At 38.2% G+C, this 14373-nt stretch overlaps 1 protein-coding gene across 3 annotated transcripts in view; it reads left to right on the forward strand.

The window, feature by feature from the left end:
• LOC106081371 (tetraspanin-6) overlaps nucleotides 1-14373 on the forward strand; it is a 34788-nt gene that overhangs the window by 2161 nt on the left and 18254 nt on the right. The window contains exon 1 of one of the 3 annotated variants that reach the window (XM_013243271.2): nucleotides 5971-6102. The exons of the other annotated variants lie outside the window; for them this stretch is intronic. Coding sequence (XP_013098725.1) covers nucleotides 6046-6102 — 57 coding nt within the window. The 5' untranslated portion in view covers nucleotides 5971-6045. Of the gene's footprint in view, nucleotides 1-5970; nucleotides 6103-14373 lie in introns of those variants that run through there. 3 annotated transcript variants of the gene reach the window in all.

Raw genomic sequence — 14373 nt, forward strand, 5'->3', positions numbered from 1 at the left:
AGTACACTCCAAGACGAATTTCGTGAATGTCGTCCAAAATCAGTTGTTGGTTCAAAAACCATTGATGCCGTGCGCCAACTGATATTGCAAGATCGTCATGTGACTTATCATGAGATTGGGACGAGCTTAGGCATTAGTGGGACCAGCATACATTCAGTGTTGTGGCGTTGGATTCCACACAATTTGTCAATCGCTCAAAAAAAGATGAGCCATATCCAACAAAAGTTGCTTGCGCCCGAAGCACTTCCAAGCAAATGATCGCCTGTTTTTTTTCGGAAAAACTGGACATATCGCAATCGTACCACTAGAAAACGCACAACAGTCAAATTTGATGGGTACACAACCATTTGTTTGCCATTTGTCTTCCAAGAAATCAGGAAAACCAACCGCCGAAGACGGATCACTCTTCACCACGAAAATGCGAGCTCTCACAAATCGGCTCAAACAACTACACTTTTGAGCACTTAAAACATATATTTGATGAGCCATCCGCCGTATAGTCCTGACTTGGCACCGAATGAGAGGTCAAAGTTTTTCGACATCTGAAGAAACGGTTGATGCGTTCAGAATGCATGTTTTGAACATACCATAATCAAAATGCTTCGACAATGAGTTAAACGCAAAAATGTGTAGATTTTAGTGGGGAATATTTTGAAAAACCATTTGCATCTCCGATCAATGAGCTCGTCTCGAAAGAGAAACAAACAAAAAAAAAATTGTAAAAATTTAATGATCTCGCCCTAACAGGCAAAAAACTTGAAAAATGAAAAATTCGGAACCTGGGCATACGAAGCAACGGCGAGAGCCATTGCCGTTGTCTTTGCGTTCGAAGCCATCAATACAACTTCCAACAGATGAACAAAATCATGTGTGGTACGGAGGAAGTTTAATTTACCACAGACAGAATGTCTGCCATTACACAAAAATAAATGCATTGGAAAAAGTACAGCTAATAAGTAGGGTTGTCGAGCTTGGTTAATGTGGTAATTGTATCATAGATGCGTTTTCGCAAATAATACGATTCAAATACAACATACCAACGCACGGCCCTTGAAGCCATCACACCTAATATGGCTGAAGAGTCTGCAAACTGAAGACGAAACGCGTCCCATAGTGGTTGGTGTGTGTTTCTATCTTTGGCTTTCCTTTTCCATTTGCATCTTCGATCATTGAGCTCGCCTGCAAAGAGAAACAAATCAAACAAAACAAAAAAAAAAAATTAAAAACAATATTGATGATTAATATTTTATTTTTGTTCTCTAATCCCGAAATATAAAAGGCCACCCTCGTATGACAACCATAAATGCATGCTGACCGAGGATTGATAAGAACCCGTCTGCTACGGAGACGATGTTATCATACTTCTAAGGGTCAAGGATCCGAATCAGCTATGCATAAGTGCCGAAAAGGGTCATGGAAATGCCATATATAGAGGTGTCTCAATGTTAACCCAGAGAAGACTAAAAGTTTACGAGGAAGACTAAGATGGGCCTATTTAACACACCACGTTTTCTCAATAGAACGATTTTGATATCTGACAAGGTCAAATACTAAGGATCTTGGACAAAAAACTGAATTGGAAATGTCACATTGAGGAGCATACCGAGAAAGCTAACAGGTGTTGGGCACTATACCGACATAGGAAATGATCCAACGTCTCATCATCTTCCCCACATGCCGTACATATGCTATCACATGACGCACCGATTTTGCATAAGTGAGCTCGTGGCCCTATGTGTCCCGTTATGATACCTAAGGCTATACTGACCTCCTTTACTTCCTTGTCACTACGGTTTCGCTGTTTTACAGTAGCATGTAACACTTCGTCGATCACGCCCTTAAGCATCGACTCGAAAGGCTTCGGATTAACCAAGTTTATTGACGGCAGTCCCCTGGCCTTCACTGCCAAATCGTCTGCTCTTTCATTCTCCCTTATTTCGCTATGATCCGGCATCCAAACGATGCGGATTTTGCTATCCTCAGAGAAGGCCGGTCCCGAATGTGAAAAAAATGTTCACAACTCAATAAGTTCATTGTTACGCGTGCTGCGTGGCATTTGGCACCGTCTTGTTGAAACCACATGCCTTGTAAGTCAAGCTCTTGTATTTTGGGCAAAAAATAATTGGACATCATTTCACCGTATCGGTGTTACGTTACTATTCGCATCATTTTTGAAAAAGTACGGTCCAATGATGCCACCAGCCCATAAACCGCACCAAACTGTGACTCCAAACTCCAAAATCGTCAATTCTGCTTATTTACGTTCCCCCATCCCATTGCACTATGCTCTCAACCCCATGCTTTGCTGGTCAAAAGTATTTCACCATTTTATTTGTAGTAGTAAAGCCTATAGAAAATGCTTGAAATGACAACCCTGTTAATAATATAGGGCGTGGTTTTCTGGGTTATAATAATTCGTTTCTTTCTTTAAGCTGTAAAGGCATTCTTGTGAATTTTGTATGTAATTTTAGCCAAATCGGATAGTAATTACGCTCTATAGAGGCTCAAGAAATCGAGATCCCAGATCGGTTTATATTTCAGCTATATCAGGTTATATACCGATTTGGACCATATTTGGCACGGTTGTTGGAAGTCATAACACGTCGTGAAAATTTTCAGCCAAATGGGGTAGGAATTGCGCCCTTTACAAGCTCAAGAAGTCAAAACCCAGATCGGTTTATATGGCAGCTTTTTCAGGTTATAGACCGATTTGAACCATATTTAACATATTTGTTGGAAGTCATAATAAATCACGTTATGCGAAATTTTAGCCAAATTATATGATGTTATGACAGCTATATCAGGTTAATCATAACGAAACACGACTCTAGAGGCTCAAGAATTCAAGATCCAAGATCGGTTTATACGGCAGCCATATGAGGTTATAAACCGGTTTGAACCAAGAAGGCAAGATTCAAGATCGGTTTATATGGCAGCTATAACAGGTTACGAACCGATTTGAACCACACTTGGCACAGTTGTTGGAAATCATAACGAAACACCTCTTGCTAATTTCCAAACCGGATGAGAATTGTATCCTCTAGTGGCTCAAGAAGTTAAGATCCAAGATCGGTTTATATGACAGCATAAACATGTGCCGATATGGCCCATTTACAATCCCAACCGACCTACACTAACAAGAAGTATTTGTGCAAAATTTCATGCTCTAGCTTTACTTCTTCGAAAGTGAGCGCGCTTTTGACAGACAGACGGACGGGCATTACTAGATCGACATAAAATGTCATGACGATCAAGAATATATATACTTAATGCCGGGCCGAATCTTATATACCCTCCACCATGGAGCGCATTTGTTGAGTTCTTTTCCCGGCATCTCTTCTTAGGCAAAAAAATGATATACGAAAAGATTTGCTCTGCTATTAGAGCGATATCAAGATATGATCCGGTGAAGACCACAATTAAATTATATGTTGGAGATCTGTGTAAAATGTCAGCCAATTCGTATAAGAATTGCGCCCTTTGGGAGCTCAAGAAGTAAAATAGAGAGATCGATTTATATGGGAGCTGTATCGGGCTGTAGACCGATTCAAACCATAATAAACACGTGTGTTGATGGTCATGAGAGAATCCGTCGTACAAAATCGCAGGCAAATCGGATAATAATTGCGACCTCTAAAGGCTCAAGAACTCAAGATCCCAGATCGGTTTATATGGCAGCTATATCAGGTTATGGACCGATTTGAACCATACTCACCACAGTTGTTGGATATCATAACAAAACACGTCGTGCAAAATTTCATTCCAATCGGATAAGATTTGCGCTCTCTAGAGGCTCAAGAAGTCAAGACCCAAGATCGGATTGTATGGCAGCTATATCAGGTTATGAACCGATTTGAACCATACTTGGCACAGTTGTTGGATATCATAACAAAATACTACGTGCAAAATTTCATTCTAATCGGATAAGAATTGCGCACTCTAGAGGCTCAAGAAATCAAGACCCAAGATCGGTTTGTATGACAGCTATACCAGGTTATGGACCGATTTGAACCATTCTTAGCACAGTTGTTAGAAGATAGATACTAAAACACTATGTGCAAAATTTCAGTCAAATTGGATAAGAATTGCGCCCTCTAGAGGCTCAAGAAGTCAGGACCCAAGATCGGTTTATATGGCAGCTATATCAAAACATGGACCCATATGGCCCATTTACAATACCAACCGACCTACACTAATAAGAAGTATTTGTGCATAATTTCAAGCGGCTAGCTTTACTCCCTCGGAAGTTAGCGTGCTTTCGACAGACCGACGGACGGGCGGACATGGCTAGATCTACATAAAATGTCGCGACGATCAAGAATATATATACTTTATGGGGTCTCAGACGAATATTTCGAGTAGTTATAAACAGAATGACGAAATTAGTATACCCCCATCCTATGGTGGAGGGTATTAAAAGAAGAGTCAATCTAATAAGTCATTGACGTATTTACTTAATTGTTATATCCCTTCAATACAGTTTCATTTATTCTTTCTAAGTCAAATATTTTAATATAGTAAAAAAGATGCTCTAGCTACAGTCATACTGGGAAATATTTGACGTAAAGTGCCAATTTTTTTTTTGCCACAATCTAACCACAAAAAAATTATTCAAGGCGTCTTGTTCGCCTTCGGCCTTCTGCTTACTTTGGCCAAACAAAATAATTTGCTAGTAAACAAAATTTTTATAATGAACCCAAAATATTTTGCCTTTTTGGCAAACAATTATTTGATTTAATTTTTTTTTTGTATGTGCAAACAGAGGCTTATACCTTTTAGCACAAAACGAATCTAGAGCAGAAATAGTATTAGTGACGCGATTTCGCTGATTATTGAAGCAGCCAATTGTATTTAACCTCTTGACCACCGTGTCAACCATAAAAGTCATATTTTTTATACGATTTTAATAAGTCGAATTTACACCCTCGATCTATGATTTTTCCACAACAATGCACCTACACGGACAGAAAAGCTGACCGAGACATGATGAGACTCTTTACGAGATGAGCACGGATCTGATATTGCTATTCGGAGCTTATAGTCCAGGGACCGCTGTCCCCGAAAAATGGCCCAAAAACACTTAGGACGATGGGAAACAGATGGCACTCAAATGAAAGGTCTAAGTCATTGGCGAAGATATTTTAATTGTTATTTCGTTAAACCTGCGATGGTAGGCAAACAAAAAAAAAAAAACGCTGATATATACCTTATGGTTAACATTTTGCTTATTCAATACGGCATTATCAAATTTAATTGAGTAAAATTTATTTGATATATGAATGTATTAGCTGAACAGCAACCACCCCCCTACACCCTCATTTCTAATATACAAAAAAATCGTCCTTGGAATGTTTGTATTCACTATTTCAAGTGATTTCACCGAAGTACCACATTGCTTGTTATTGGTTCCTGATATTAATTTTGTAGTCCAAGTTCTTAGTTTTACTGCTACACATAAAATCTGTTCAATATACAATAGTTAGTTGAAATCAGCTGTGTGTCAATAATAAACAATGGGTTTTTGGTTGAAAACAATCAAACAATCAATCAGTAAAAGGTCCAAGAACGAAGTACCCAAAAAAAAAAAAATATCCGAGTTAAACTAAAAGTCATAAAGAGTTGAAGACTAAATTGTTAACCTCATTTCTTTGGTGGAAGCCTATGAAAAGAGATGGTGGAAGTGAAGGATACCACAAACGACGCACTTATCCCGAACCCATGGCCTTGTATTTTTTTTTCTCCTACAAAATAATATTGGACGCTGGTCCACAGCCAAAATAAAACGTGCTTCTTCGTCCCACATTAGGATTGCCAGATGTTCGGGATTATCCCGAATTTGTTCTGCTGTCCCCACTCCCGACTATTTAAAAAAAAATATCTGAAAATCCAGATTTTTAGTCCCTACACAATTATTGACGGAAATTTATATATGAATGCGATTACAAACTTGCAGTGCTTTATTTTAGTACTGGTAACACAAGCTATGAAGGACAAAGATAAAACTCAAAAAATTTATCCAGTTCGAGTCTGTTTGTTTGATATCAGATGGTAACACCGATTGGCAAAATCCCAAACACACAAACTTTTGCCAAACATGTGCAGGTATAGAACTCAAATTAAATTGATTAATATTTGTGTATTTTATTTTATAATTAATTGATTTAAAATTCATTTTATTTCTGCAGTTGGCCACCCTTATTTGTTAGCAACATATCATGGCAATCGTGAAGATAGATGTTCTATTTATTTATGGCAATTTATCCAGAACTTTGTTCTACTGGGCGCCCTGGTAGCCGAGTTGGCAGTGTGCTTGAATTACCAGTGCAGGGGTCGTGGGTTGGATTCCCGCCAGAAGCCTTATTCTGTCGCTACTGTGGTATCACAATGGACCTAAAATTGTCTAAGTCAGTCTGTAAAGGAGTGCCACTCTTACGTAATCTAACCTTGTTCTACTGGATATATGTCATTTCCATTCAATTTTCGCTGCACTGCACTATAGTCTCTTCTATAGTCTCTTCTTTTTCGATGTCCTCACAGCTTCTGTAAAAGTCGTTGCTGGCAACCTTCAGTCTGTCCGCAGGTTTTCCGATTAGACAGTGACCAATCATGGCGGACACAATGACTGAGATGTCTGTTATAGCCATTGACAGCAAAGCGGTAGACCTATTCAAGTCTAGATTAGGCCACTTAGTTTTGGAATGCTCACAGCCCCCTCTTTGTGACCATCTATCAGTCGTTGTCCTTCGGGCCTGGTCCTGAAACTAAGCTAAGATATAACTAACTGTTGCTTTTAATATTTTTCGTTTATTATTCCGTTATTTATTTTTATTTTGCGCCTCACCATTAAATAAAAGTATTATTTTGTTAAAGAAGTGAACATAACATCCATTATGATTCATAATCAATAAAATCTATAGGTAAGGTTGAAAAGAGGGTGGGGATATAAATCCACCCCATGCCACTATGAGCATACACCTAAGCCAACAATCGGCTTGTTGTGCGCTTTAAATACTAAAAAGTGACATCGAAAAAGAAAATCTACGTCACTTACAATATTCCTAATTGTTTTGCATGCCACACCCCTAAGTTAGGTTAATGTCTGGTATTGTATCCCCACCTAAGTGCCGGTATCTATTAGCCGCTAAAGCCGAGCAATGACATAAAAATTGCTTTAACGTCTCATACACATGCTATCACTTGCCATACCGATTTTGCGTATGTGAGCTCGTAGTTCTGCTTGTCCCGTTATATTACCGAGAGCTACACTGACCTCCTTCTTACTTTCTTCCACTATTACAGTCACGTCTTTTCACGATCCAAATCTCCCTATATGATTTTCGTTGACCCATCGACCGTTTGGCTGTTTAACAGTGTTACTTTCGTCTCCTACGCCCTTAACTCGGACTGTATCGACCCGAAAGGCTTCGGGTTGGCCAAGATTATTGACGGCAGTCTTCTGGCCTTCACAGCTAAGCGGTCTGCTCTTTTTTCACCCTTACTCCATGGTGCCATCCACAGAAAAGGTGTTAATCTCCTTCTTGCACTTTAAGACCATTTGCGACCTTACCGTCCTGATTATTATTGCCCTGATGGCCACTTTACTGACCGTAAAGATGTTCACACACGACGTTTATGCGTTAACACCACACCACCTCACACATCCCTTATCGCCTGGATCTCCGCCTGCAGGACCTTATTATGGTCCGGCAGTCTTAAACAGATCTCAGTCCCTGGGTTCTCAATGTTGACCTTAGATCAGGCCGGGTCCTTAGAAAACAGGCCCACTCTGTCCTTGATCAATCTGTGCAGCATGATCTTCCAGATAACAATACCAGAGTTCCTTCAATCCATGACTGTGCCGCTGGCAGTGCCTCACACTCTACCTCTAGTGTCGTCTCAGGAATCCGATTGGAAACCTCTGCCATTCCAACTTTTAACTCATCGCGGTCTTTTCACGCTACTGTAGAGGCCCTTTTGGAGCCTTCGACCCGTCTGCATAGCGTCCAACATCTATGAGCCTTCTCGGTAGGCAGCTGAATGTGATACTTCCAAATCAGTATCCTGTTCAAGATCACTTCTTAGTATATGACCTTGTCAGATATCGAAATCGTTTTGTTGAGGAAACGTGATGCTTTATATTGGCTCACCTTTGCCTTCCTCGTGAACAGGCAGATTTCAGTCTTCTATGGGTTAACATTGAGATCTTAAGTTTAGCCTAGTCGCATGTCATCTCCAAAACCCTCTCGGCTCTTTTACATAACTGATTCGGATCCTTACCCCTTAGAATTATTTCAACATCGGGTTAAAATCCCTCTCCAGTCAGCATCCCCCACCTGTGGCGTGGCCTGTTCCACCATCACCCTTATATTTATGTCATGCGACCCACAATTTATCCACCTGCTCCAATGTGTACAGACGTACATATTGGCGGTGCGCATTGACATCGAAGGGGCGATTAAGAATGTAAAAACCGACACACTGATCCAATCCTTAGATCAGATTGGCATTTTTCTGAGCAAATATTATAAAACAAAATTGAGTCAAATATTTGACTAGTAGCTTCAGCTAATATTTATATTGTTCTCATTTGCCCAGAAACAACCTGAACACTCATGCCAAATTCCCCTTTCCGCGGGATTAGTTTTCCAATTCCAAAGTAGTTGGGGTGAAAAACATTCAAACTTTTGATTGGCAACACACGCGTTGCTTATTTACATGCTGACTACGCGCTAAACAAAACGTCGGGAAAAAAGAAAACAAAAGAAAAACGATCATTATCAACGTCTCGCCTGTGTGGGTATGTGTATATTTATTTGGACATTGCCAAGAAGAAAAAACTTGGATAAAAATATTCTTTTTTGGAAAGCTTTCCCCACAAGCATCTTACAATACTTTTTTAAATTTTTAAGTTTTCTACACACTTCTTTGCATTTGAATACAAAAATGGTGCTCTATAAGAAATAGCCTTATTACCTAAAAATTTAATCTCCAAATATTTTCACTATGGCAAATAAAGAAAGATTTTTATATTTAAAGAAAGATTTTTATATTCACCATAGAATAGGGGGTATACTCATTTAGTCATTCCGTTTGAGACGATGTCCGTATGTCTGTCCATCCGTCTGTTGTCATCACTTTAAAGCCTTCAAAATTTGAGATATTGAGCTGAAATTTGGTACAAATACGTATTTTTGCTGCACGCATGTTAAGTTCATGGACGGTTCAAATTAGACCAAATGCTTTTTAGACCGATCTGCCGATAAAGGGTCTGAAGCCCATAATAGCTTTATTTATTATCCGATTTCGTTGAATTTTAAAACTGTGGGTAGCTTTAGGCCTCCCAACATCCGACCCAAATATGGTTCAGATTAAACATTATTTAGATATAGCTATTATATAGGCCGATCTACCAGTTGAGGGTCTAAGGCCCATAAAAGTTGCATTTGTTACCCGATTTCCCTGAATTTTGAAACAATGAGTTATTTTAAGCCTCCCGACATCCGACCCAAAAATGTGATTCCGATTTGACTACATTTAGATATAGCTGCCATATAAACCGATCTGACGATTAAGTGTCGGAAGACCATAAGATCTTTATCTTTTATCCGATATCACTGAAATATGAATCAGCGAGTTTTTTTAAGCCTTCCGACATCCGACCCAAATATTGTTCAGATTTGACTATATTTAGATATAGCTGCCATAGAAACCGATCTCTCGGTAAAGGGTCGGAAAACCATGAAAACTTTATTTATAACCCGATTTCGCTGAAATTGAAACAGTCACCCTACATCTGACCTAAATATGGTTCCGATTTGACTATATTTCGATATAGCTGTCATATAAACCGATCTGCCGATTAAGGGTCTGAAGCCCATAGGAGCTTTATTTTTTATCCGATATCACTAAAATTTGAAACAGCGAGTTATTTTAAGCCTTCCGACATCCAACCCAAATATTGTTCAGATCGGACTATATTTAGATTTACCTGCTATATAGACCGACCTGTCGATAAAGGGTCTGAAGCCCAAGAAATATATGGACCAGTTTGCGTTAATGGAGAATAAGGCGTTGGCTAGGTCAAGTTGTCAGAACTGATGAAAAAGCTCCAGCAAAAAAGTTTTTTGAAGGCAAACACGGTGGTACACGCAAATCGGGAAGACCAAAAGCCCGATGGAAAGGTAAGTGGTGGAAGACACCTCGTAACTTGGTGTCAGAGATTTTAGAATGAGCGCATTAGATCGAGGCGCTTGGAATGCAATTCTAATTTCGGCTAGTGGAACAAATGTTCTGTCATAGCCAATTAAAGTTAAAGTAAAGTAAGCCCATAAAAGCTTTATTTATCACCCGATTTCGCTGAAATTTGAAACAGTGAGTTGTTTACGCCGCCCGAATGCGGATGGTTCAGATCGGACTGTATTTAGATATAGCTGTCATGTAGACCGATATGCCGATTAAGGGTCTGACGCCCATAAAAGCTTTAAGTATTATCCGATTTCCCTGAAATGTTAATCAGCGAGTTGTTTTAAACCTCCCGCCATTTGACCGAGATATTGCAGAGATCGGATGATATTTAGATATAGTTGCCATATGCCGATTAAGAGTCTGAAACCCATAAAAGTTTTATTTATTCCCCGATTTCGTTGAAATTTGAAATTGTGAGTAGTTTTAAGCCTTCCGACATCCGACCCAAATATGAATCAGATCAGACTATACAGATATAGCTGTCATATATATAATATAATTAAGGGACTTAATCTCATAAAAAGCGGATTTCTAGTCTGATTTCGCTGAAACTTTTAATTTTATATGAGTTCTCGGGACCTGAATATTATCGAGAGCAGCCCTTATATAGATATATAACTATAGATATAGTAGTGGAGTTATAATAAACTAGAATGATTGTTACATCCTCAATGGTGGGTATCCAAATATCGACACGGCCGAACTTAACACGTTTTTAGTTGTTTCCCTATTTAAGGTTTACGCGAGACAAATGGTGAATGATTCATAGACTCTGCTACAGTAACCATGGCATACTTACACCAACAAGATTTTATATATTGTAGGTATGGGCGAAAATATTTCAAATGAATTGAAGGAATACCATTTTGATGTCAAAACTAAAGGCGAAAACATACTGAGAAAAAAATCAATCATAGCATTATCAATGTTGATGCCATTGGCCCACTAAAGGGATTCAACACAGAGTTGTTATTCCATCACACACAAAAGTTCATAAATCCACAATACTTTATTGTAAAATAACTAAACATTTGAAACTTTCTACGGGTGTTTTCATTATAACAACGCTACATAAAGGGTGATTTTTTTGAGGTTAGGATTTTCATGCATTAGTATTTGACAGATCACGTGGGATTTCAGACATGGTGTCAAAGAGAAAGATGCTCAGTATGCTTTGACATTTCATCATGAATAGACTTACTAACGAGCAACGCTTGCAAATCATTGAATTTTATTACCAAAATCAGTGTTCGGTTCGAAATGTGTTCATTCACCGTAACGTTGCGTCCAACAGCATCTTTGAAAAAATACGGTCCAATGATTCCACCAGCGTACAAACCACACCAAACAGTGCATTTTTCGGGATGCATGGGCAGTTCTTGAACGGCTTCTGGTTGCTCTTCACTCCAAATGCGGCAATTTTGCTTATTTACGTAGCCATTCAACCAGAAATGAGCCTCATCGCTGAACAAAATTTGTCAAAATTTGAACACATTTCGAACCGAACACTGATTTTGGTAATAAAATTCAATGATTTGCAAGCGTTGCTCGTTAGTAAATCTAGGCAAGGCCCTAACTCAGAACATCGTTATACATGGCAACTATATCTAAATCTGATCCAATTTGGCCCGTTCAAGAACTTATAGAATAACGGGTCAGTGCAAAATTTCAGCTCAATGTCTCAATATTTGAAGACTGTAAAGTGATTGCAACAGACGGAGAAACAGACGGACACACGGACATCGTTAAATCGTTTAGGAATTTTACGACCATTCGAAATATATATATATATTCGTTGTAGGGTCGGGAATATATATTTCGATGTGTTGCAAACGGAATGACTGAATGAATATTCCCCTATATTGGTGGTTATAAAAATCATTATCAGACTTTATGAAAATTGCTTATGAGCAGCATTAAAAAAAAAAAAAAAAACATTATCAGGACAGGCAAATAGCTGTATGCCCGAAATGCCTTATATATCTACGGTCATGGTCCAGTGGAATAAGAGTAGCCTTAAAGTTCGAGATGGACGAAAACCTCTGACACAACACTACCCATTTAAAATAATTTCTTTATTAATATTTTTGGACATGGTTATGTATGATTACTTTTCGATAATTATGCATGTGCATACATATGCCATTCATCATACGCCACCTTGGCCTCTCATATGGTCACATTAGTAACAAATCAAGTCGACAAACCGTGGGTGCTACGAACTTTATAGTATATCTGTTTATACCCAGCACTATAAGATTGGGGTATATCAATCTAGTCATTCCGTTTGTAATACCTCGAAATATTGGTCATATTCTTGAACGTCTTGACATTTTGATTTAATCTAGCCATGTCCGTCCGTCGAAATCACAATAGAGCTTGAACGAATAACAATATCCGCTTGAAATTTTGCACAGATACTTACTCCGATGTAGGTCATTGGTGATTGCATATTGGCAATATCGGTTCAGATTTGGATAAAGCCCCCATATAAAACGTATCCATATAAACTGCTGCTAGAGAACTCAATTTTCATCCGCTGAAATTTGATACTTTTGTTCTGACTTCCAACATCAGTGCCAAGTATGATTGGAAATAACATAGAAATTTTTGGTGTTCTCAAAATTTTACAGCAAATGTCAAGCTATAGGTGTTGGTAATTATTTAAATTTTTAATTATCTTCAAAGCAAATAGCTGTGATAAAAAAAATTAAATTAGTCAAATTAACAGGAAAAAGAAAAGAAACAAATGACAAAAAGATATATACATTGGAAGCTACGACTTCCTAAACCTCATATAAGTGTAGAACGCCATAGATTTCGGGAAAAGAAACAAGTAAAAAGGTATTAAGTTCGGCCGGGCCGAACTTTAGATACCTACCACATTGGGTATAAATGTAAACCACCTTCCGTCACAAGCCTGTGAAAAATGCATAATTTATGCACCCAAATTTGGCACGGACATTGATTGGTCTAATAAAAATAAGTGACTGTTAAATTTTGTAGAAGAAAATATAGGTCTTTTTGGCAGCTATATCCAAAAATAAGCCGATTTGAACCACATAAGACAATGATGTCGAAAAGGCTAACATAAGTCACTGCGTCAAATTTCAACGAAATCGGATAATTATTGAGCTTTTTATAGGGCCAAGACTTTAAATTTTTTCTATATGGCACCCTTAACCAATTCTGGACCGATGTGGACCAAATTAAACAAGGATATAATAATCATTCTATTTATTATAACTCCACTACTTTGTACGTTGCTATATCTATTTATTTAAATAGGGCTGGTCTCGACCATATTTTGGTGAGGTCCAAAGAACTCATATACAAGTAAAATTTTCAGTCAATAAATCTACTTTTTATGGGATTAAGACCCTAAATTGGAATACAGGTCTATATGACGGCAATATCTATATAGTCTGATCTGACTCATATTTGGGGCGGATATCGGGAGGCTAAAATCAACTCAATCAAACAACTTTAAAATTTCAGCGAAATCGGGTAATAAATAAAGCTTTTATGGGTTTCAGACCCCTTATCGGCAGATTGGTTTATTTGACAGCTATATCTAAATATAGTCCGATCTGAACCATATTTGGGTTCGATGTTGGGTTGCCTAAAAATACTCATTGTTTAAAATTTCGATGAAATCGGTTGAAAAATAAAGCTTTTATAGGCTTCAGACCCTTTATCGGGAGATCGGTCTATATGACAGCTATATCTAAATGTAGTCAGATCTGAACCATATTTAGGTCCATTGTTGAGAGACCTAAAACTACTCACTGTTTCAAATTTCAGCGAAATCGGTTAAAACATAAAGCTTTTTTTGGGTTTCAGACCCTTTATTGGAGAGATCGGTCTATATGGCAGCTATATCCAAATGTGGTCCGATCTATATCATATTTATGTCAGATGGGAGGCTTAAGATAACTCATTCACCTTTTTCAAATTTCAGTGAAATCGGTTAAAAAATAAAATTTTTACTGGCTTCAGACCATTTATCGGGAGATCGGTCTATAGGGCAGCTATATCTATTTATAGTCCGATCTGAATTATATGTAGGTCAGATGTCGGGAGGCTTAAAATAAGCCACTGTTTCAAATTTCAGCGAAATCGGGTAAT

This window comes from Stomoxys calcitrans, chromosome 5 (genome assembly GCF_963082655.1).
Source record: "Stomoxys calcitrans chromosome 5, idStoCalc2.1, whole genome shotgun sequence".
In the NCBI taxonomy this organism is placed as follows: domain Eukaryota; kingdom Metazoa; phylum Arthropoda; class Insecta; order Diptera; family Muscidae; genus Stomoxys; species Stomoxys calcitrans.